The sequence below is a fragment of the Choristoneura fumiferana genome, chromosome 17 (genome assembly GCF_025370935.1).
Source record: "Choristoneura fumiferana chromosome 17, NRCan_CFum_1, whole genome shotgun sequence".
Taxonomy (NCBI): Eukaryota; Metazoa; Arthropoda; class Insecta; order Lepidoptera; family Tortricidae; genus Choristoneura; species Choristoneura fumiferana.
In genome coordinates this window covers 20,245,672-20,271,718 of record NC_133488.1, presented here as the reverse complement: position 1 = coordinate 20,271,718, position 26,047 = coordinate 20,245,672, and the positions used below count along the sequence as shown (strand labels likewise).

Sequence of the window (26,047 nt, the reverse complement as noted above, 5' to 3'; positions counted from 1 at the left end):
GGACAGTAAGGAGTGGAGGAGTGGTTGTGATTGTTAAAAAAAGTTTTTGTTTTCTGAAATAGGTTACCAAACGAGTAAGTGCGTCACACAACGTCGAAACGTTAACGTAACGTTTAAATAACGTTAAGATTGAATTCGCTGAGAACCACTCGCTCTTTCCAAAAACAAATTCTTATTTTAACTTTTTTTGAGCACAGTCACTAAAGAAGTTCACCTACAAACCACTATAAGCGAATGCAATGGTCAGCAAATTCAGCAATTTCTCTATAGCCTCGTGCGGCCCAATGTGCAGTAGAATGTACACTATAAGTTCAAGGGAATTAGGAATCTATGACAATGTAACAAAGTACAATTTCTTTTGTTTTTCTATTGTTTTACACCATGGCAGTTTGACGGCAGTTCGACTTTATTCTCGAAACAATTAGATTCTAATTGCTTTGTCAATTTTTTTCAAAATATTTATATGGTGGGCTTCAGGAGGATAGGTACCAATACTCTTTGATTCAGTGTTTCCGTGACTGGCTAGTCAGCGCTAGTATCGCGCACTTCGTTTGACAACTTTGACTGCGTCACGTTTGGGATTGCATTGGGGTGTGTACTAGTACATTGTTTTTTTTTTTTTCTATTTTCAAAATTATTTTCTTGCTGCTGTCAAACTGTTGGCGTTCTGCAGAATCAACCGCAACCCTGTCATCGCAACTGACATTGGCCCAAGCCTTAAGGCCGCCATTGAGGGAATAATAAATAATAGTACATTGCGTCTTTAGGGCGGTACATAAGGAATTACGAACGAGTCTATTAGAAGCCTGAAGTCGAATAATTTAATGAGTCAATGTTTGTAATTCTAGTAGCCCGTGCGACATAGAATGTTTTTCATCACATTTGGTAGCAAAATTGTGTATTTGTAAAAGAAAAACTAATATTTTTAAAAAATTGCCGATACCGCTGGCTGCACTCTTGGCAGCGCCAGCTCCTCGCCGCCCTCCTCCCGCAGCTGCCAGAGTGCTTGACGTACTAGTATTAGTACGCGCAATGACTCATGCGACCGACCACGGGTCTCATGACAAGAACAAAAGTCGAAGGTTTTATTTGGGTGGTTGCAACCAAGGTAGCCTGCATGTTACGACACTGTTTTCGAGCAAATGTGGTAAAAAATAACTAAAAGAACCAAGCGCAAGCCAGCCTGTAACGTCAAACAGACTTTACCATACACACAATACGACATATTGTTTGTGAAAAAACCCATTATTTAAAACGCATTGTACATGTCTCTACTGTCATGATAATAAGAGGTCGCCATCATTTAGATTACCCCAAGCTAATCCATTTCTGTTGCTGACTGTACAGTCATATACACACAAAGATATAGATACGGCCAAGTTACAAAAATATACATACACAACCTTAATGTTAAGTCAATAAAGTCGTATATACATATTTTTGTAACTTTGGCAGAATCAATCTTTTTATTGTTGACTGTACAACTGGCCACGAATCACGTTATTGTTTTAGGTGCAATCTTGCAATGGAAGTCATTGAGTTGAAAACACAAGCTTTGTTTAAATATTTAATATGAATAACACTTATTTAGCTTTCTTATTAACAACAGTCTTTATTTTATTCTTTTTGAAGCTTTTTCCTTTCTTTTTCTGGTTGTTGTTTTTATTTTTATTTTTCTTTCTGTTAACCTGTTCCCCTGGCTGTATCTTCCGTCGTTTTGCCGGTTTGACGCCATTTTCTTTACTTTTTTCTTCTTTTGTGTCTTTTTCATTTTCTAGTTTTCTCCTGTAAATAAAAATCAAGATTAGTTTTATATTTTTCTCAAAATTTCAATAAAAGTTGACATTAGAAGAAGTAAGTGCATAGTTATGGTCAGCGAAAAATTTAAAAGTTAAAAAGATTGCAGGCTCGCTAGCTCGACAATAATGTCGCATACAAATTCCATTATTCTCGAGTCGCAAATTTTTTTAAAAGTTAAAAGGGCCATGGAAGTGTTGGCACAAGTCGTAAACAGCCAACTCAAATTACCGGTATCAGTTATTTTGTTAGAATTCCGGACTTTTTATTCGGTCTGAAACAGCTTGTAATGTTTTTGGGGGAAAAATACACCTGCAGTTTTTTTAACATGAAAAAGGCGGGAAAGCGACCATTTTATTGGAATAAAATTAAATGTCATCTATATAAATCTAAATTTTACAGGGATGAAGGAAATCCCATGGTTCCTCTCGTATATCCATAGATATGTGTCAAATTTAAGACCATCTCTTTCTATTTTTATTTTAATCTGGCGAATATGTATTCTTAAAAGCTTTCTGGTGAAAGCCGTGGTGGCCTAGTGGTTTGACCTATCGCCTCTCAAGCAGAGGGTCGTCGGTTCAAACCCCGGCTCGCACGTCGGAGTTTTTCGAAATTCATGTGCGGAGTTACATTTGAAATTTACCACGAGCTTTGCGGTGAAGGAAAACATCGTGAGGAAACCTGCACCAACCTGCGAAGCAATTCAATGGTGCGTGTGAAGTTCCCAATCCGCACTGGGCCCGCGTGGGCACCATGGCCCAAGCCCTCTTGTTCTCGGCTGGGAAGGAAGGATGTATTCTTTGAACTAAAAGAGACTTGCAGTTTTTTTTTACTTCTGCCATACGAGGGGTTAATATCTAATTCTAGACATCTTAAGACATGAGATCTGCCAATGCGAGGGCAGCGTGTACAGTCAAGCCCCCTTATTCATAAAACTTAACAAGCCTACGTTAACTAACAAATGCTTTGTCCCTTTCTAACAAATACAAATGTCGAAGTGACAGATAAGGACAAACGAATATTAGCGGCATTTTAACTAAAATAGGTTTGATTGTCGTTTATGAATAAGGGGGAAGGTCTTTACGATATCATTGAAGCTGTCTTACTTGTCCGGCCGCTTTCCCAGGATGGTGGAGATCTCGCTGCGTCGCGGCGCCTTCTTGGCCAACTTCTTCCGCTTGTTGGGGTTCTGTTTTAGCGCCAGCATGTACTCTGGCACTGCGCAGCCGGACTGCTTCATCACTGATGCGATGCTATAATAATAAAAATAAAAAAACCCGACTGCCATTTTTTATTTATTTTCCCACTAGCTTTTGCCTGCGGCTTCGCCCGCGTGGAATTCATAGACATAGACATACTTTATTTCGACATCAAACTTTAAATAATACATAATTTACAGAAAAGAAAAACATTTGATGATGTCGAAAAGGAATTGACTCAGCTTAATGCTGCAGTAAATATATGCTGCCTACTACAGCGCTGAATTCGGTTATCGCGCGCTGTTCCCTCGTTTTCCGAGACAAAAAGTAGCCTATGTCACTCTCTGGCCCATAAACTATCTCTATGCCAAAAATCACGTCAATCCGTCGCTCCGTTTCGACGCGAAAGACGCACAAACATACAAACACACACACTTTCGCATTTATAATATTAGTATGGATTTTGTCGGCGTGACTGATGTGTATATTCATGCCAAATTACAGCTTTACAGTAATAACGGTCTCTGGGCTTAGCCGCGGACGACAGACGGACAGACATGGCGAAATTATAATGGTTCCTATTTGACTGCGGAACCCTAAAAAACGACGAGGATATAGCCAGTTAAAGTTTCGCGTGGCATCACGCAGTGAGACGCTTTTTAGTACAGCGTGACGTCACCAGCCCCCACTCTGAAACCTTGACGCGCTTCATCTGTTTTAATTTTTAGGGTTCCGCAGGCAAAATGGCAAAAACGGAACCCTTATAGTTTCGCCATGTCTGTCTGTCCGTCCGCGGCTTTGCTCAGGGACAATCAATACTAGAAAGCTGTAATTTTGCAAGGATATATAATGTAAACATGCCGACAAAATGGTACATTAAAAAATTCAAAAACAATTATTTTAGAGTACTTCCCATAGGCGTAAAGTGGGGGTGATTTTTTTTTCTCATCCAACCCTATAGTGTGGGATATCGTTGGATAGGTATTTTAAAACCATTTAGGGGTTGCTAAAACGATTTTTCGATTCAGTCATTTATTCGCGAAATATTCAACTTTAAAGTGCTAATTTTCATTAAAATCGAGCGTCCCCCCCCCCCTTTTAAATCTAAACTGACTGGTGAAAAAGTTTGAAAAAAATCAGAATGGTAGTAAGTATACCAAACTTTCAAGGAAAACTTAGTAGTTTAAAAGTAAATAGCAGCCTAAGGTATAAAATATACCTAAACTTGGAAGATTCCGTACAAAATACGAAATCCTTAGAAAAATATTACTTAATTTTTTCGTAATGGCCACGGAACCTTACTTTGGGCGTGTCCGACACGCTCTTGGCCGGTATTTTGTTTGATGGACAAAGGAAAAATGCATGTCCAATATTTTTTAAAGATCTAACTGATTGGTTAAATAGAACATTTTTTTCACCCAGGAAATATCCTCAACTCCAAGGCTCAGACTCATACCAATTCCCAATAATGGTTCCTGTTGTTAAAGTTAAGTCACTTAACAGAATATCTACCTCCTTAGGTTGGCGACGTCATCTTGCGTGAAGAAAGTAACAGCGCGACCTTTCTGTCCCGCTCGGCCAGCGCGGCCGATTCTGCAATTTAAGAGATGGCAATGTAAAGTTAAGAAGCCGTGGTGGCCTAGTGGTTTGACCTATCGCCTCTCAAGCAGAGGGTCGTGGGTTCAAACCCCGGCTCGCACCTCTGAGTTTTTCGAAATTCATGTGCGGAGTTACATTTGAAATTTACCACGAGCTTTGCGGTGAAGGAAAACATCGTGAGGAAACCTGCACAAACCTGCGAAGCAATTCAATGGTGCGTGTGAAGTTCCCAATCCGCACTGGGCCCGCGTGGGAACTATGGCCCAAGCCTATATAGGCTGGGATGAATGTAAAGTTAAATCATTTCTTGCGTCCCTTTTCTCGGCTGTACCAAAGAAGATTGACGAGTAGAGGTGAGACGTATTTACTGGAATAGGTTTCGATTTTCATAGCGTACTGTACTCGTAAATACTTGTCTAATGGTTTTAGTCTTTAAGATCTTTTTTTAAGGACACAGGTATCCTAACCCGGCCGTCGCTTTATGCTTTTGAAATAATCATGTGTTAGGAAAAACATATGTGATTTTCCCAATAACGTCGATAAGCCAAAGGCTATTAGAAACACAGGGAAGCTTAAAGTTCCACCTTACAGACTGGCTAAAACCAAAAAGACATTGTATACGTTTTTATAATAAAATTCCAAAAAATATTACCAATGAAACGGATACAAAATTCAGTTCTATTGTCAAGAAGACATTAATATCTAAGGCGTATAAAATTAATGATTATATCATGGACAGGGATATTTAGAAATGATTTGCCGCATTGGCTATCCCTTGAATACTTCAAATAGCGAATGTTTAAAAAAAACCCCGTTGAGTTTCTTGCCGCATTCTTTTCAACAGAGGTTTTTCTGAACCGGTGGTAGATTCTTTTTTTGACATGCACAAGTACTTGTTATAGCCTAAATTGAATAAAGATGTTTTGACTTTGCCTTTGATTTTGAGTCTTTTTGTGGACGTGTACTTGGATGACTTGATAGCCGCATTTGGCCCAGTACGCATCAACTGGCGAGTGCCCGCGACGCGAGTTAACGCTTCTGAATTATTTAAAAACTCTCTATTCTCGCTATCGCTTGTTACCTGTGAATGTAAGCGATGGCGGAGGGCGGGAAGTCGTAGTTGACGACCAGGTTGACCCCGTGGAAGTCCATGCCGCGCCCCATCAGCTCGGTGCAGATCAGGACCCATATGCGGCCCACGCGGAAACTGCGCACCACGTTGTCGCGCTGGCAACCAGTAAATAAATAAAAATAATATCGTGGGACAATTTACATCAATAGGGAATATTACGCAAAACTCTGCGCAGGGCGTGACAGGCTAGCCCAAAACGTAAACAAACCGCCATGACAACGTCACTCCTCTTTATAGTTTGTCGCCATGACGGATCATGACATCTATATATTATATATATCTATCTATATAAATAAAAATGAATGGTAAAATGTGTTGCTAAGCGCAAAACTCGGGAACGACTGGTCCGATTTCACTAATTATTTTTGCCGTTGTGTTCGTTACTGTACAGAAGGTTTTTATGGAAGAAAATACAGAAAAAAAAACGACGGGGGCGAAGCCGCGGGCAACAGCTTGTATATAATAAATAGCATGACATTTACATCTATAGTAACGATATGGCATCCTATGGACATTTAAAAGTACTAATTCTAGTGCTGCATTCTGACTGCAGAACATGGGAGTAATATTCTCCATTGACCTAGTCCCAAACTAACACAGATAAAGCTGCTTATAAAAAGATGGTGGTAGAATTTTTTGCAAAAAGGTTATTGTATACCTGGCCCTATATTAAGAAATGCAAAATTGGAACTTCGCGTCTTGCCGTCCCGTTCACGCTAATATTATTTAAATATAAATAATAAATAAATATCACGGGACAATTCACACCAATTAACCTAGTCCCAAAGTAAGCTTAGCAAAGCTTGTGTTATGGGTACTAAGCAACGGATAAATATAATTATATAGATAGATACATACTTAAATACATATTAAACACCCAAGACCCGAGAACAAACATTCGTATTTTTCATACAAATATCTGCCCCGACGCGGGAATCGAACCCGGGACCTCAAGCTTCGTAGTCAGGTTCTCTAACCACTAGGCCATCTGGTCGTCTAAGTTATAATATATATAAATATAAATTTAATACGAGTGAGAGAGACGGTACGATACGAACTTCCATTTCACTGGTTTAGAATACCTGCGCCTGAGTTCTGTCGGCGTGAATGACGTCCACATTTATTCCATCGTAGATTAATTCTTTGAATAGTTGCTTGGCCCGATCTTTACTTTGAACGAACACTGAAATAAACAAATATGTAAAGTTAGACTAGAGATCAATCTTTCCAATGAGCTGTAATGTAAATCTTGTGACAAATGTGGAGCCGAGTCAAAAAAAGGACAAAATAAAAGAAGAGGAACTTAAGGCACTTGTCCCACCGCCGACGATGAGCGAGAAGCGAGTAGAGCGAGTAACTAGAAACGAGTGGGCGAGCAGCGAGAAGCGAGTGTAGTTTTGTCGCTCGGCTGCAAGCGAGTGTCCGCGTGCGACGGGCGATTACTCGCTCCACTCGACTCGCACGTGCAGGGCGGCCGCCAAGCTGACATCGCTGAGCGAGTATCTATAGCTCAGCGAGTTTTATAGCTCTTGTCGCTGCGACAAAAGATGTAAGAGCGAGTTCTCGCCGACAGTGTGAACAGCCAGCGATCAACTATTAATATATGTCTCTTTTACTAACACAGGATCTTATATCTTTTGTTCGTTTCTTGAGTGAGAAAATAGTCGATAGCCAATCGTTTCCTCGCTGGCGGTGAGACAAGTGCCTAAGAGCGTTTATACCTGCTGAGCTGGCAACGTTGCATTTATGTTAGTTTTTCTCGTTTATTTCATAAAAATTGAATGAAAATTAAAAATGTTGTCTGATAGAACAATGTGTCTACTCCAACAATTCTTCGTGATAGACTTTTATATTCTTTAAAAACGAATTAATGTTTATAACCGGTTTTTAAAGAAAATAAGTCTGTACCGAATAATTATTGGAGTAAACACATTAAGTTATACATTAAGAGGTGTTCTATCAGACAACATTTTTAATTTTCATTCAATTTTTATGAAATAATCGAGAAAAACTAACAAAAATGCAACGTTGCCAGCTCAGCAGGTATAAACGCTCTTAATTACCTCAGAAATGTTAGTGATGATGAAAAATAGTTATAAATATGGAGATACAATCTTATTATCCTGTTTTCTGCTAATTTCATATATTTTTATGTACAATAAAGAGTTAAAAATACAATACAATACAATCCCGAAATCTCATCCGCTGGGTAGTTACGAAACCTTTTTTATTTTGTTAACGCTTTGAACACTCCAGGTGATCACGTCAGCCTCATGGATGCTCGCTCATTTACGAAACCTTACCTTTTTTTTATGTAACATCAATGTAGACCACCATTGTTTTAGAGATGCAAGGAAATTTAACAAAATCCCAGAATGTTAATCCAACTGCTGAATCTTACTGGTTTACGCGTGCGAAGTCGCGGGTAAACAGTAGTAGTCAATGAATTGGCGGTAAGTTTTGAAGCTGTATCTTCTTACCTAATACGGGAGGCTTTAGTCCTTGCTGCACGAGCTGTCTAAACGCCACCAGTTTTCCGTTTTCGTTGCCGCAGTACAATAGCTCCTGATCTACTAGGTTAGTCGCTGCGTTTCTGTAAAAAAAAATGGAATTAATGAACTAAAATAATTACCTACTTTGCTCACCCGCGACCTTTATGATAGATAGCTACGCTTATGCAAGATATGCGTGTTCATGCAGTTCCTGCACCTCCACACTGGAAGAACATACATAAATCACACAAACCCATCTATCACCACCACCACACTACACTGACGCGTTTCGAAATCAATCAGAGCTCATCTTCAGAGCAACACAACCGTACACCATGCTACCAGATGTTAGACTCGCATCATCTCAACATTTTTCCTGTAATTTTTTATCACATACATTAATATCTAGTTTGTTGTATACCTCTGTCCCACAGTGACATTGATGAGCCCCCGCATATTGTGCCGGCACCACTTGGCCACGGCGGGCGTGTGTGTAGCACTGAACATGGCCATACGGCGCGCCCGCGACGCGCTGGCCTCCATTATCTGCTCCAGCTGCTGCCTGAACGCCGACGTTTCGTCGGGCGAGCCCTCGAACAGTTTGTCGGCCTCGTCGATTATCAGCCAGCGAATTCTAAATGTTAATAAAGATATAAATTACTGAGTAGCAATACGTTTGTTTAATTAAATCTATTTTACAAGCTTTTATGTAGTTTCACCTCTCCCATTGTCTGTTTGTAATCAAATCTTGCAAGTTAAATTTGACCCAACTTTCAGTAGTCAGATTGACTTGAAATTTGGAATACTTATGTAAATCGCGTGACAATACAATAATCTAATAGTCACATCCACACTTTTTCTGGTTTTTCTGTGCATCAATGTCTCAGTTTGTATTTTCGATCGGTGGTAGATTTTTTCGACATTCATAAGTGCTTGTTATAGCCTTTAGCCTTTTAAGGCTTTTGAATCAAGATATTTTGACTTTGACTTTTATATGGTTTTCACGGAATGACCGTAAAAGTAACAAATTTGGAGTTGAAACACAAAATACAAAAAGACTTCAAAAAACCAATCATAAAAGTAGAACCAACAAAAAATGTTGTGTACCTATAAGTTATTCAGTATGATACTTACTTGTTTAGGGAAATATTAACGCTGTCACGGTTGAGAAGGTAGCACAATCTGTTTGGAGTACTGATGACAATATCTGCAAAATACAACAAAAGTTTCTGAAGACGTCTTGTAGGCTTTTTTAAATCTCGATTTAAGGCTTAAAGGGATCCCATGCCCCAATGACCTTCGATCTGAATTCCTTAGTTTGCTAATGATTTTTGTAGCTTATTATACTAACAACAACGGCTTCAAAAGTTCATTGTTTTCGAGATATTTAGCATCAAATTTGAACAACTTTAGGCCTAAAAACTGGTTTTCTGGCCATAACTTTTGTGTTAATTAGTTTCAATTGAAAACCCTCGACCAGTTTTTAGAGACGTCAAAGACGAACCCAAATATGTAGATTTCGTATATGTTAGATCTTTCACGTCAATAGAGATACGAAACAACTGTTTTTTTCAGATAATGTTTAAAAAAATCATATAAAATTAAGTATTCATTTATTTCAAAATCCAGTAGACAAAAATGGAAATAAAAGATTGGAGAACCGATAGCCGTTTGACTTATAATTCTATCTGTAGTGCAAAAGTAGGAGATACGATTCAAAACTCGTCAAAAATCGATGAAAACCTCGGGTAGCCCCTTAAACTGACTATTCTTGTATGGATCTGATAGGACTTAAGACCACTTAAACCTAGATTTAAAAGCCTGCAAGTACCCCTGAATGTGTATTCACATCACATCACAGCACCGAACCGGTGGTAGTTTTTTTTTGACATTCATAAGTGCTTGTTATAGCCTAAATTGAATAGATATTTTGACTTTGACAGCCTAGTACGTCCCACTGCTGGGCACTGGCCTCCTCTCTGAATCAGAAGGCTTGGGAGAATCAAGAAAAACTTTAAAGGCATCAATTTCTTACAATAATCAAAGATTTTATCAATTCAAAACTAAAATATAAAACTATTTTATATTATGTAAAAAAAATTAGGCAGAGACACAGTTGGTAAGCAAACTTTATAACTTTCAGTCTCCCGTTTCTCCCCCAAAATCAGAATATCATAAATAAAACAGTCGCCTTATGTGTGTAATGTCTAAATGTCTTTGTGTAAACATTGGCAAAATATATCTTGCTATGTGATGGTACTGATTGGCCTAGTATCAGTTAGAGAGAGAGACATTTATCTACACATATTCGATACACAGTAAAAGCATGACACAACACGACAACCAGTTAGTGTAAGTATACATAGATCACAACACATAAACATTACAAAACACTCACCACTCCTCCTAATAGTAGCCTCTCTTTCCTTCACCTTGCTCTCCTTTATATTCCTAACCACGCTGCACCTCAGTTCCGTGCCCTCACTGAGCCTCAGCGCCTCCCGGTATATCTGGTGAGCCAGCTCCCGCGTGGGGCAGAGCACCAGGGCGCGCGGGCCGCCAGTAGGAGCACCCAGGGAGTGGAGCACGGGGACGAGGAAGGCACAGGTCTTCCCGGAGCCAGTTGGCGCGCAGGCTAGGATCTGGCGGTCCTGTTGAGGATGTTTAACGTTAAAGTGACGGGTTTTGATCTTGATAATAGTACTGATGGGACTTAATGACGTCATAAAATGCTTAAAATAACCCAGACGTTTTAGTTACTCATACATAAGCATTAAGCACAGCCATACAGTAAGGAAATACTTAAACCCGGAATTAAACCGGGTCCGTATCCAATGCATAACTTGTGTTTTTCAATCTTTTGATGACCAGATAGCCGAGTGGTTAGAGAACCTGACTATGGAGCTTGAGTTCCCGGACTCAATCCCTGGTTGGGGCAGATATTTGTATGAAAAATAATATGTTTTTATTTGATATTTTGTTCAATATTTTATATTTTCTGATAATCTAACTGATGGTTTATATATCTTTTATCCAGGAAACTACCCCATTGCACCAATGTTTGTGCCCTACTTAAAAATAAAGTTGTGTTAAATACTTGTGATGTAGATATCATTTAAGGATATAGTAAATAAGAATAATAAACAAACAAATAAATAAACATTTGAGTTTCTTGCCGGATTCTTTTCAACAGAGGTTTTTCCGAACGGGTGGTAGTTTTTTTTTTGACATTCATAAGTGCTTGTTATAGCCTAAATTGAATACTTAAAGATATTTTGACTTTGACTTTTTAATCTACCAGTTCCTTCAGAAAGACCATTATTTCCAAACCGGATGAACATACCAAAGAGTGGTGGGGTTGACCAGGACTTAAATACATCATACCTCCATCATACACGGCACAGCCTGCCTTTGCACTGGTGTTGGCTCCGTGTACCCACACCGTGCCACAGTATCCACAAGCGTCTGCTTTACATTGTATCGAGCAACTAGCTCGGAGAAATCTTGGAGGGCTGGAGGGACGTGGCGACCAACCACTTTAATGCCATGCTCGTTGCGGTAACGATTTTGCTGGGAAGTTAAAATTAAATTTATAATAATTCATGTTGAAATAGCAGAGATGGGCAAAATTTATTCAAATGACAAATATCAAATAAAAATAGCCAAATTATTAGTGAATGAGGAATAAAATTATTGAATGATTATTCAGTGCCTTCTCTATGCAGCTGACTAGTTATTTTTTATTCATTTAATCTAAGTGGTAAGGGCATAAGGCCTACTGCAATAATTAAGTGGTATGTTCTATAAGAATATGATGGCAGTGTCAGGCAATTTAAAACATTAGTTTTGTCTCCTAATAATAAATAGACTAAAACTAAATCAAGCCACAAGTATCTATAATAAGTTTCTTACATTGGTGTGCATGCCACAGAATCTGACAGAAAAATAAGTCTGATTGTTACTAGAACAACTTACTTCTGCTAGCTCCTGTTTCTTCAACGAATCTTCTGTTTTCTCCTTCTTCTTTTTCTTTCTCTTCTCTCCCACAGTAACTCCTTCTAATATTTGGAGATCGCCATCATTATTATCACCGGATTCTAGATCGCTTTGGTCACTGCCGCCACTTGCACTCTGATTCTCTTCTTCATTCTCACTTTGTAACTCCTCTTTTATTTCTAACTCCTCTTTTTTTACCGGCAAAGCCTTAAAGGTACTTTCCTGCAATTAAAGGAAGTTATAAACATTAAACAAACGTAATGTTGTTTCAAAAGGTGAGGTTATTTAGTACTTACATTGTTTTTAACGCCTAAAACCCGCTGTTTGAAGGTCAAACCCTTGGTTAACTTCTTGAATATATCGTATGCGTCCATTTTAGAGTACTGAACTATCTTTTATAGTAACATTTCAAGCAATAACCACGTGCGATTGTTTTTATCCCATCAGCGATGAAACAACGATAACCCGCGACTTAACCCGAGTCACAAAATATCATGTATGGGTGACAATCTTTCCCGGCCCGGATAATACCGGGATGGAAATACAGAACCCTGTTCTTCGTGTTCGCCCATAGAAGCACCTGTCAGTTTCTATGGGCGAGTACACAAAAAACATGGCCGGTATTTCCAAGTCGGTGTTATCCGGGCCGGGAAAGAGTGTCACACGGTATTTCCATGTCTAGTCACCCCAACTGTCAATGTCATCCTTCCTTCCTGTCAGTAGGCTTGTTTGAGCTACTTCAGTTCATGTTCAAAAAGGGCAGCGCCGTAACAAATTGCTATATCAAGGAAACATTTGTATATTGCTTGTTTATTTTTTTTTTTTTTTTTTTGTTTTATTCTAATATTGAATTTCAATGATCATTGCATGTTTTTTAATTACACACTGTATTATGTTTAGGTGTATCAATAATACGGGCGTTTTTAACAGTGCAGCAAACAATGTTGCTTAGTAAGTTTTCCCGCGTTTTGACAAAGGCGCCGAAGCCGCCAAATCAAATAAATAACCACAAGAAAAACTAAATAAAACACGTAAAGTATTCTTGTTACCTACTTTTAATTTATTTACTTGTGATATTTTATCTGAATCTGTTTGTAAGTAACTAGATATTAAGAATACCTTACTGTTATAATCATAAGTATACATACAAACTTTTGTTGCACGCTTGAGGAAAAAAAAAGAATACCTTTGAAACACATCTAACTAAAATTCTATAATTTGAAATTGTAATGGGAACGTGTAGGCTTTGTGTAGGTAATATTTAACTTACATCTGGGTACTTAGGTTAAAATAAGTAGGTTTATTTTTGTCTTGTCTTTTTATCCATACATTAAGTACCTACCTACAACTAAGTAAAAGATTGTACTTAATTGCTTTTCTACTTTTTTAAGTAAGTGCTTAAGCTATTCAAACGGAAAGAGCACAGTGATCGAATAATGGTGTGAGTAATTCAGTTATGTAGATACTTCCTGTAATTGTCGCCCTAAAATGTACAGCAGTACTTAATGAATGAGGGCTATCGTTTTTTGTCTCACTAGAAGGCGCACTGTTGCGTGAGGTTTTCAAGTATGGCTTTCAAAGTCTGTTATTAAGGGCGTGAAAACAAAGTTTAGATTAAAATCATATTTAATACACCTTAAAACCGTACCATAAAAATATCGAGCATGCCACAGTGTTGCATAGTCCCCGTTTTGTTCGGAAAAAAGGGAGGACAAAGGTTTTGCGAAAGACAAAACTGTCTCAAAACACAGACATTCATTGCCTCGGAACGCATATTTGCCATAATTAATTTCAGATATTGCAAAATATTCACAAAATTATTCTAATTATAAATAAACCCGCCTAGCTCACCCAAAAACTATGAGATTTGACATTTCGGAGACCTCACGCTACACTAGCACCTCTAGTGGCGAATTCATACGCGATAGCCCTCATTACCTGATAATTTCGTGCACTGACTAGGCTATCGGCACAACTTCATTTGACGCGCATAGTCCGTTCTTTGTAGTTAGCTTATTGCAATTTGGGCACGGAAGGATGCGGTTAAGTTCGCCCAAATTCCCACGACAACAAAGCACTATCATGATCTGATAATTTGTAGTTTATTCTATTCAGTGCACGAAATTATCAGGTAATTCATTAAGTACTGCTGTAAATTTTAGGGCGACAATTACAGGGAGTATCTACCTAACTTAATTACTCACACCATTAGTCGATCAACTGTGCTCTTTCCGTTTCTTATGTGTATTATGCCGTGCAATTTTTGAAATATACAACGACAATGGTTTTTTTTATGATAGCTGATGTGATCGAGATTGATCTTAGCTATATTTGATGGAAATAGGAGTAGTCGTCTTCAATACATTCAGCTTTTTTGCAACTTGACAGGATCTCAGCCAATATTGCAAATAAAATTATGTAGTACTTAGTTCCTAAGTATAGATAGAAGTAGGAAATATAACTTAAGCGGCCCCCGACGAAATGAAGCTTGGATTAAAATACTATTTGCATCAAACGTAGACGGGCACTAAGTACTCTTATTTAGATGATATTTTTTATGTGTCCAGGGTTTTAAATTTTTTATAAGGTGGTAGGTAAGAATGTGAATAATTATGATGCTGATGCTTCCCTAATCACTGGTAGATAGATAAAAGACATAAAATAGCCAATTCGCCATTATATTTGCAGAATAAACTTTCAATTGATTTCGGCAATTCAGTTGTTGGTGGTAATTTTGCTTGTAAATTTGGTGGTAAACAACTAAGTTTTAGTGGACTTTGGAGGGGATGGAAATAAAAATGCAAATTCAATGGAATCACTGCGAGTTTATTTTATACTTTAATACACTCAACTGTTATTCTGAGAATTCAAACGCAGATTTCAATAAAAGAAATCTAAAAACATTTTTTAAAACAAGTTGAAGTGACAGTTTCGTAGATAAATTTGCAAAGTCAGATTCAAAGATACTTATAGTACTAAGTTTTCCGACTACTGATATGTGCCAACGCCCCGAGTTGATTCCTTAATCACATTTATCAACAACATCAAACAAGTAAAGACACTCAGACCCCGCGCCCACTGGCACCCCCAAAACCTATCTAATTAAATTTACCCTACAACTTCATCTACTACACAGTTTTTAATTTTATTATTAAGCTTTTGCTCTGCCAGTGGACACCGGACGCTCCCAAATTCTTTAAAATCGATTCCGTATTACATTCTACAACAATAGTACTTTAAGTGTCTTCACCGACTGAAATAGATGTTTCAACTTACAACAATTTTTCAAGAGAAGCCCTAACTTTTATTCGGCTGAAGCCCACCTGACTATCTACTTACTCGAATCAATACACGTTACTATGAAACATATCTGTACAACCCGCGCCCTCATACCGAACCAGAACTTTAAAAGTATAACAAAACTCTCTAACTAAATGTTTAACACATATTTCTTTCTTTGATCAACGATGGCAAACTATAACTTTTACACAATAGTAACACAATATTAGTTAGGCTTGTGGGTCTCGGGCAGTGCGGATCCTCGGCTCATATTGTCAATTAGAATAATATTAATTAAACAAACAAATTTCTTTCAAGAGCCCGTGGGTCCGCACCTCCCGAGACGTCTTACATGAAAAGAAATCGTTGATAATAAAAACGCAGATCGAGAATACATTACATTACGAAAAAAAAAGAAAAATCTAATCCTAAGTGTGTCAGCAAAATATAGTGCAGTTAAAATTAGAATTGCCACTTAATTAACGTTGACATATAATTGTTTATCTCATAAAAAAATATTTCTGTGTATAAAATGTTTCACCAGAGTATGTATAACAGGAGGGTGGTGTCATTCCGTTAAAAATATGCTACTGTCTTTGTCTGAACTTAACTTACGCGAAAAACAAATGATTTCCAGATTGTTTAAAGTCCAAAAAGTTTTAACAACTTGTTTTAAATGCTACTGGCAGTTTGTTGCCGATCAAAACCAGCAAGTTTGTCGCAAACAATACAAAGGGCCAGTGGCCATTTTTAACTCAATTCCACCACGCTTTATTTTATCTGTAGATAAAAAGTTACTTCTAGCAATAACTGTGAGTATATTGTATGTCATAAGTGTGTATATCTATTGTAAATACATTTATATATTGTAAAAGACGGGTAATCAACGATGTGTACTCGGCCGGGGAGTACCCGAATTCTATTACTTAGTATATAATACTTATCAGGTATTTTATATAAAAGTTGTAAGTGCACTTTGATTTACGGAACTACATTTTAATGTCACATCTGTGATAATATGCCAGCAGTTCGTCGCAAACTTGGACTCCTAGACGCGACCACAAAAAGTCCGCCCGGAAAACGGGACCCAACTTAAAATATACATAATTATAAACATGAAATAATACTGAAGTTGATAACGACAGAACTGCAGACGTGACTGCTTAATAGATTATATGAAGTATATAACTATAATTATTGAGGTACTTACGTTGGCAGATTGGGAACTATTGCTTTCAATGTAGGCATTTATTATATTAAAGTGGAAGATACTGATATAACATTAAAGCTATTGAATTAAGGATGCACCGACTTTCACTGTGAAAAATTACAACAATATTAGAACATGATGAAAACGATGGAATTAAGGGATTATAATAATAAAGTTTAATAGGTACTGTACACGCGTCAATGTTCGTTTGTAATAAATATGTATAACAAACCGCGAAAAATAGCAAAGTCGCTGCATCCTTTGATGATTTTCACTCCCCGGGCCGAGCAATTGAAATATTAATAATTAACTATTGTAGGTACTGGGTTCATCTATATAAAATCTGGTCATATAGCACATACTAACCAGAAATTTAAAGACGATTATCTATTGCATTTTAAACATGGAAATGGTTCAACAAAAATAATGTATGTATGGGAAAAACTATGTAACAAGTGTTATAACTTAGTTTGGCATTTACAATATATTATATTGTATTAGATAAATATAAATCACGTATATATTGACTTGTCCTGGTTGCGTAAAGTGTCTAAGTAATACATTAAAAGTTGTAATTAGATGAAGGTAATACTTAAAATCATTAAGACATATTTCTTAAAATTTTAACTTTGTGAATCGGTTTGTGAACTTGTCATTTATGATATGAACATTTTCTATAATGATATTAGACTTTAATCTTATTTTAAGTTGCATTTTATTGATGATTATATTAATGTATGTAGCGTAAGATCGCGTTTGACAACACATTTACGTTTCGCTAAGAAGCAAAATGCTTGCTGTTCAATAACTTTGTGGGGTTTCTGGGTACAATATTTATTTGCAGCCACTAAAGTTTCAATCTGCGATATTTTGCAAGTGTCTTACTCACTACACTTCAATGAATGTCCATGTGTGTAAAACTTTATTCTTAATATTTTTTTCTGGAAATCGTTTATTTAAATATTAAGCAGTTTTCTATAAAACTACATTACAGCTACCAAAAACTGGAAATGGGATGGTCAAGAATTTATTGACGACATTTAAAAACAAAGTTTTTATATTTTAGAAGCTGGAATGTCAAAAAACATTTTTTTATACAAAACCACCTAATTTCCTACAGTATCCTAGCCCCACAAAGTTTGTCGTAATACGGTATCTTACATATTTACTTAGTTAGGCTATTGTTAAAGTTGTACTGTTAAGAAGGCATCTTGTTCTTGATTAGTGCATTACCCTACTTAGTAACACAGTCGGTTTATAAAGTATTTCATTGGTAAACTTAACAAAACTCAACTGGCAAAGATGTGGAAATCATACCTAGTAACGTTAAATCAGAGGGCGATATTTTAAATTATTACAAAACTTTCTCACTTATCGACTTACTATACTTAAAAATGCAGTATTTTGGTATACATTGCAAAATATCAAACGTTTTTCGTCGTCTCGCTGTTTTTTTTTGTATTTTCTGGTTTTGAATTTCATAGCTGCGATTTCGTTCTAAAACCATTTTTTGCCGACACAATGTCCAAACTTAACGCGAATCACGATAATAAGACCTAATAACAATCAAGACCGGCTGTCTCCAAAATTGATGTAGTTCGCAGCTGTCAACTGAGATCAAAATTTTGAATAAAGAATTCCAAACATAAATTGGTGGGAAACTACCAAAAAAAATAACGATGTCAACAACCTAGTTTACAAACAGCCAAACCGACAAGAAATAATTGCACAGCGAAAACAACAAACACAAACACTAAGTAATCGTTATGGAAACACTACGCCTAAGTTTCACTATCAATAAATCCATTAGTAGAATATATAAAAATCCTTTCCATTAATGATTTTATCTATTTTACCATTTAATTAATAATATCACGAGGCTTCTATTCCCAAATGATGCCACGATTCTTCAATTATGATGTAAATTCTAACTTATAAAATATTTACAATTCAAACTACCCGCTTGTTGTTTCATCTAAGCTTCAGCTATAATGATAATGATTAGGATCGGTTAAGTTCCGCGCTCTCACGAACCGGACTGGATGCGTTTTGTAAACGAAAATATTCCTATACAGCCAGTCAGTGTAACATTGAAATAAAAATTAAAAACAAAATAATATTCGTGAGGTATTACGAAAAAGGAGGTATATGCGTTGTAAGCCGGGGATAACCTCGTCAAAATTAGAAAAAAAAAACTGTTATATCGTATTTAAACGGGAGAACCCTGCTCTTGTTTTAAATCTAAGCTGAGGTTCAAATACGTACGAAAATTAAATGTTAAAACTAAGTATTTGGATATAAACCAAATAACGCTCCATTAAATATAATCATATCACAAAGTACGAATATGTAACATTCCGAAAATGAAAGTAAGAATACAAAATCTTAAATTAAAATTCTTAACTCAAGTTATAATAAAATTGGAAAAATAAATGCAGATATTAATGTTTTCAATTGAAGATGAAGTTGCATTGTTTGCAAACAGCGGAGTCCTGAGGCTGATTGCATCAACTCCTGCGCACTTTTAGTGACTGATATGTTGACAGTTAAATTCATAGGTATATACGGAAGAAAATACCGATTAATTATAATTTTGGATATGGCACAATATCTATTTTTAACTTTTAAGTTTTTTAAATATATTTATTTCAGAATGTTTTTTATTCTACTGGAAATAAATGCATGTCGGCATTAATATTATCCCCTTTTTTCTTTGGCTTTGCGAAATATCACGGTGTTAAATATAGTTTATCTCCGTGAGGTGCGTTCATAGAGATTTTGTGATATGTCGGGCAGAGTTGGTCGCCTGTTGTGATAGTTACTTGATCCGTCGCATGGTCACCCTGAGCAGATATGTCTTAATTTCCAGACGAAACACGGTTCCTAAGCAATTTCCTACAGTATCATTAAATAAGTAAATAAAATATTTTTTTACAATCTGCAGCCATCTTATGGTTATCCTAAGATTTTTGAGAATAATATAATAATAATAATCTAATAAATTTTCAATAACGAGACGTCCGCTACGTTGGTCGACATTTAAATAAGAACCACTATACACTCATAGAGAGAAATCCGAAAATGGATACAGATTAAATATAATTCTATTAATACCTAAAACTACGTAATTTATTACAGAAGAAACGCTTTACTTTAACTTCATGATTTGGAATCATGCACACGTATACGACCGTCGAACCGCTTTTCGAAGACCCTCGGACAGGCGGCGCGGCCTGCCTCACGTCACCCTGTATGTACCCGCGCGCGCCGCGCCGGACCGGCCGTCCCGCTCACACACCACGGCTCCGAACCTGGCATGAAGACGAACGAAGGCACGGCTACTTGATGATCATCATTAGAATTGAAGCCAAACGCACATAGAATACACAATATTGTTCAATTAGACATTAATTTTGTACTTTCGAAATCAGATTCTAAGAAGTCTTTTTTTTACTCAACATCAATATTTTAATCTAACATTTTTTGGTTAATTAACTCCTAAATAATCTGTATCTTTTAATTTAAATTTTGGCGTTCCGAAAAAGTCGCTTTAAAAAATATTTTCTTTGCCTTTTAAAATTACTGTTTAAAATTTGTACGTTCCTTTTTGTACAGTTAGCGATTCTAATTTGACACTAGATATTAATCGAAAAATGATTTAAAAAAACGTATTCTCCATTTACATTACGGTTGGCATAATTTTGGCAGTACTAGAAATATTAATACTTTAGTATTGCTCTGGATTACATTGTCATATTGAACACTGTTTTAACATTTTCACTAGAAAATGCCAGTAACGTCAGTCACTGGTTACATTTAATGTCACAAAGCGAAGTTCGAACGTCGAAGCGTACACTAGCGGCGCTGGCCGCGCGACAATACTGTTGATGTAATTTTAAAACTAACGTCAATATTTAACTAATTATAATACGATTAATTAATAATGCGGCATAGTCCTGCATTGTTTTGGCATTGTCCGTTATATTGCACATGATGCTATCCCATTCGTATCAGCGTCCTGTCGCCTCGCGGCGGGCACGCTCGGTGCGGCGCGAGGGCTTAGTAGCCACCGGTTTAAGCCATGGTCTGTGGTCATTGAAGGCCGGGCGGCAGCTGCGGGTGCTCCGCGCCGAGGTCGAACAGGTGATGCGGCGCGGGCGCCAGCGCGCTCTGCAGCGCCGACGTCTTCAGCAGCCGCTTGAGCATGCCGCTGGAACCGCGGTGCTGCAGACTCTTGTGCGTCGTCAGGGAGTTCTTGGTCCGGTACCTTCGGTGGCAGAACTCGCACACGTACAGGGTGTCGGACTGCTCGTGCTTGTCTTGGAAGTGTCGCTTCAGGGAGTAGTAACAAGAGAACGTCCGGCGGCAGTAGGGACACTCTTGCGGCTCGTTGATCCCGCCGGCGGTGGGCGGGGGCATACGGAGGGGCGGGACAGCTGCAACAGCAAACAGATGCGTTCTGACTACGGCTCCGCAAGCCCGGCCTGCCGGGTCGCCACGACACACGAAAAACAGCAGATTAATCGAAAGTTACTGTTAGAATAAATGGAGAATGTATGAGGTTATAGTAATAATAATAGTTATTATTATAATACTAATAATATGCACTGTACACATTGACTAACTACACAGTAATCACGAATTTTGTATTCAAATCTTAGAAAATTCTCTCAACCACAAATGACACAGAAACACGTGATAACAAAATGATAGAAGCATGCTTCAAGCAACACAACAACGTCAAAACTGCGAATCTCGATGGGAGAGGGCATCTGGCTCGGGATATCAACGGAATAAAATAATAAAAAAAAAACTTTCCCAAAAAAATTAAGTGTCAAAAAAAGTATTGTATAATTGAAAATTGTAACCGAAAAAGGACCCTTAACCCTAGCTTAGGACTAAAACGGTGCATGATTATTATTAGAAAGTTCATTGTTAATGAGTTAGCGTCTTATGCCCTAAACTGTCTAGAACTAAGGCTGACCTTGGTGGGCGGTGCTATGTACGGCGGACAAGTGTTGGTGGTTCTCTTTCGAGCACTGCCGAGCGCCGCGCCAACTCCGTCCGAGTAGTCACTAAAAAAACCGAATCTGGTCGGTCTCCCCCGGCCGGGACTTGTGGTAGGTGTATATATGCGTCATCAGTGAGTTCCGGGAGCAGTAAACCCGCTCGCAGATCGTGCACCTGTACTCCTCCTGCCGCTCGGCGTGCTTGTCGGCAATGTGCCGCTTGAGGGACGCCTTCGAGCATAATACCTTCCCGCATAACGAGCAGGAGAATAACTTTTTACCTGCAAACAGATCGAAACAAAAAACAAAGTTGGGGTTGGTCCCCGCACGCGTTCGAAAAATAAACGTAACCTAACTGGGATTCTGACAAGTTCATTTTTCAAAATGCAAATGTGTACAAATCATAATGTATTCGGAACTGATATCGACAAACTAAAATAAGTGACTTAAAATTATAATAAAATAAAATGTAAAGTAGGTAAATAAAGAATAACAGAAATGATGGCGAAGCTGCGTAGTGGCCGGTGAATATTGTGTTAAGGAAACAAAACACCATGCAGAGAAGGCGGGACAGATATATCCAGGCTGGAGACAAATGCCAAGCGTGTTCTGTTTAGGTAAACATAAGACGGTGCACAGCCAGGCTCTAGTACTGCAGGCTCGGACAATGGGACACCAAGCGCTACGGGTGATGCGTGAGGTACTAATAAAACTGACAATATTATTTCAGTATATCTGTTTTTATTAAAAACGCCATTATCATCAATATTAGGATTTATGAAGTTCGGTATAACGATTACAATTACATTTTATGAGTAGTTACTTCAAGTATTTTATTTAAAAGTAAAAGAAAGAATAGACTATTTCGTACATTAGTGATGTGGATTTGTCATCTCTTTTCAAAGTGCAGCCCATCATAAATTTTACAGTTGCCAAACAAAGTTTCCGTTCAATTTGGCGCGTTCACAAATAGAATAAATTTAAAAATGGAAGACAAAATTATAACTCCCCATTTTTGGCACATTTCGTGTTAAAAAAGAGTTACACATGGACTGCGTTACACAGATGCCGATTAATAAAAATAATAATTTTTAGGAGAGTAGAATAATAATTTAAAAGAAAAAAATATAAAAAATTTCAATACAACAACCAATAAATTAATTTAGATTCCTTATAAAATAAGTAAAAACGCCAACAAGAAGTATAAGAACACATTGATAAAGTCGTAAAGTGTACCCCACGTACAAATAAAACGAACAGGTCACAGAAACAGTCTTAATCTTGCTAAGATCCTAACTAATTAATTAGTTTCGACAGGGATGTGTTCTGCTCCTTAGAACACGGTGTAGTACTCGCCCTTTAAAACCACCTCCTCCAATTTTGAGATCACAATTTAATTTAGCTCCAATATAAACCGAAATAAGATCATCGAATCACAAGCGAACTTTAATTACGAAACCAAATCAGATTTAGACTTCGCGTCGTCAGCGACATTTTTTTTATAAAATTATCAATTTTTAGTAAATAATTGTACATTTTTTTATCTACAAATACGCCTAATAGTGTACAATTCAAACGCGTACTTACTCTAGTCAGTCTATAGCGCTTATTAGATTTTGGCAAAAGTTTTCAAACATATATGATTATATACGTCACTCGTTTTCTAAATAAATTCAATTCGTTCCGCCTAAATATATAATGCAAGACCGAATGACCGTACTGCCTTAGCAGCACATCCCTGTAATCATAAATAAACACGTAGACGCTATTATCTATATGAATTCAGATAAATCTTAATCCTAATTAGTTAACTAACGTAGTTCCCAAACCCAAATTAACAATAGAACCTAGTACTAAATTACTAGAAAAAAAACAACAATTCTACCGTTTACGTTCAAAACTTTGCAAGTCGAAGCAAATAAAAACTTAACATTTTCCTCACACACGGAATGTTGCGAAATATTACTTTTTTAATTTAGATTCCGTCCGATTTTTTTCACATTCTTAATTTTTTCTAACAAGAACATCGTTCCAATTTAGCACCAAAACACGAGTCTTCCAATTCGATAAAGTATAACTATAAAGCCTACTACATACGATGTAACTAAACTTTGTAATGGCTAAGCTTTTATGTATCTAGCAATAACAACAGAATCTTATAACATAGCATTACAATTACTTTAGGAAGCCTCTCATACTTGTTAGTAGAAGTATAAAGCATCGGTCCATTACTAGTACAGTACGTACGTGTCCAACACGACTTCTAAATTATTTAGAAGTACACGCAAAATATGTCTTTTTTTCAATAAAAACACAATAATTATGTAAAGCAGGCACTAATAATTACTTAATGTGTATATCGTTACAATAAATAATGTGTTTACATTTAAGAATTTCTTACGGCTAGTATAAAGAAATACAACAATAGTATTTAACGACATGGCGTCGAGAGCAAAAGTGATGTTTATATTAACTAGAAGTAAATCAACTAGACACGAAACACGCGGGACTTAGACGCAAGCTCTGAACTTTCATTTAATATTTCCTCTAAGTATATCTGCACTCCCAACACATTTAATAATATTCCTTAATGTGCTTAGAGAGCACATCGATCATTTCGTTTTTAGTTTACCGTGGAATAAAAGTTTCGAGCTGGTCTCTGTACCGTTACAACTATTCATATGGCAAGCAAAAAATCGATATAACGTTGATCACGCAATATTCTAAATCAGCAATCGACATTGCTCAAATTTAGGAACATTAACACTGAGAATTATCTAAATGTATTCTATTTCATATTATGTAGGTAGTTCAATATAATAATGTGTGATGTGTTGTAATTACAATTGTACAAAAGGAAACAAGAAGAAAATACGTGTATTTTGAATGTACAAAGAAATTATAAAACTATAATTGTTTACGTAAAGAAAAACACTACACTAAACAAGGAAAAACGCAACAACTATATGTAAAATAATTTTAAATGAACACAAGTCGTAATAAAAATTTAGTTTGAAAATAGCTAAGTGTATTTATAAACTAATGCATAACTATAATGTAGCCATAGTCATTCGTTCCTAGATGGCACCTCAATATTCACTTCGCAAAATGTATTTGCATTGATTTTTAAATTAATATGAAATAAAAACATCGACTCACTGGTGGCAGTGTAGAAAATTTAAAGTCGACTAATAAAATTAAAAAAAATCTAATAAGAAATAAAACAAACAAATAAAAGTAGAATATACTGAGTATAAGCAAGCAATAAATAATCAAGGTTGTCATAAAGTGTGTATGTTTGTAATTAAATATATGTCTATTTCAGTAGTTGGGTAAGTCCGGTATATTTGTGGTGGCCTGTGCTTTCTGCGGATAAAATTTCGTTCAAAAATAATTCCTTGCGAATCCTTCTTCTGGTGCTATGTTCTGAATTCAGTCTTACAGATAACAAACAAAATCACATAAAATAATAGTGAATTTGAAAAGCCTCATAAGCCAATTACATAATGTGTATATTTTTTTTAAATAGCATTTTAGTAATCTCGTATAAATATCTAAGTGAGATCATGTAGGTAAAAATACAGAATAAATAAATTGCAAAACGCCGAAAAATGAACACAAGGTTGAAAACAATATGCCTCTTTAGTTAGTTTACTTACACGAACACCGTTTCATTTTTTAATTTAAGCCTAATATATAAATTTACAGCACCAAGATATTAATCTTTTCTCAAAATATTTTTTCTCTTCGCCTTATTGTCGCACATTAAACATAGTGTATAATTCAGGAATAGTCATATACCGCAGTATTGCACGCCGGGCGTCGCCCCCCCCCTTTTAACATTGGAATGTCTAGAAGCCGCGAGGGCTTCGCAATTGTGATGATGTCACTGTCATGGTCACACATACGTCTAACAAGTTCAAAGTCGAAACTAATGAGTTAACACAAAAATATCAACGAATATCAACGAGTTTTGAAAATAACGAAAAACGTCAGATTTTTACTATTAGACGTTGAATTGGTCTTTGAACTTGTAAAAGTCGATGTTGTGGTGGGGCGGGTTGATCGGGAGTTTGGTGTCGGGGGCTAGGGAAAGGTTCTGGGGCGCGGGCGGCGCGGGCGGCGGCGGTGGCGCGCCGCGCTGGCGCCGATGGTAGATGCTCTTGTGGTTGTTGAGCGAGTTGAGGGTGCGGAACACCTTGTGGCACAGGCTGCAGCGCGCCGAGTGCAGCGGCTGCAGGTGCTGCTGCTCCGTGTGCCGCTTGAGCGTCAGCCGCGTGGACAGCAGCTTGCCGCACACCTCGCAGCGGTGCCCCGCCCCCAGCGGCCCCACT

The 26,047-nt window shown here is 37.2% G+C and overlaps 3 protein-coding genes across 4 annotated transcripts in view; all 3 read right to left on the bottom strand.

Moving 5' to 3' along the window:
* Positions 1-1,554: 1,554 nt before the first annotated feature.
* ais (DExD-box helicase 52) lies at positions 1,555-12,795 on the bottom strand. The gene is made up of 12 exons (XM_074099752.1): positions 12,512-12,795; positions 12,195-12,437; positions 11,604-11,789; positions 10,618-10,870; positions 9,354-9,426; positions 8,641-8,853; positions 8,208-8,320; positions 6,810-6,910; positions 5,677-5,822; positions 4,509-4,589; positions 2,904-3,050; positions 1,555-1,785 (listed from the first exon to the last, which is right to left on the bottom strand). The coding sequence occupies exons 1-12, from the start codon at positions 12,587-12,589 to the stop codon at positions 1,584-1,586; spliced, it is 1,836 nt and encodes a 611-aa protein (XP_073955853.1). The 5' UTR covers positions 12,590-12,795; the 3' UTR covers positions 1,555-1,583.
* A 2,225-nt stretch (positions 12,796-15,020) lies between these two features.
* LOC141437084 (broad-complex core protein-like) lies at positions 15,021-21,774 on the bottom strand. The gene is made up of 2 exons (XM_074100309.1): positions 21,689-21,774; positions 15,021-21,140 (listed from the first exon to the last, which is right to left on the bottom strand). Exon 2 carries the CDS (start codon positions 21,121-21,123, stop codon positions 20,797-20,799), a length of 327 nt encoding a protein of 108 aa, XP_073956410.1. The 5' UTR covers positions 21,124-21,140; positions 21,689-21,774; the 3' UTR covers positions 15,021-20,796.
* Positions 21,775-21,779: 5 nt separating this feature from the next.
* The window catches only part of br (broad-complex core protein), a 173,544-nt gene continuing 169,276 nt past the window's right edge, over positions 21,780-26,047 (bottom strand). Inside the window, exon 10 of one of the 2 annotated variants that reach the window (XM_074100293.1) lies at positions 21,780-21,994. In XM_074100293.1, the coding sequence (XP_073956394.1) occupies positions 21,780-21,994 (215 nt within the window). Of the gene's footprint in view, positions 21,995-22,434; positions 26,046-26,047 lie in introns of those variants that run through there. The other variant, XM_074100291.1, reaches the window with a different exon arrangement.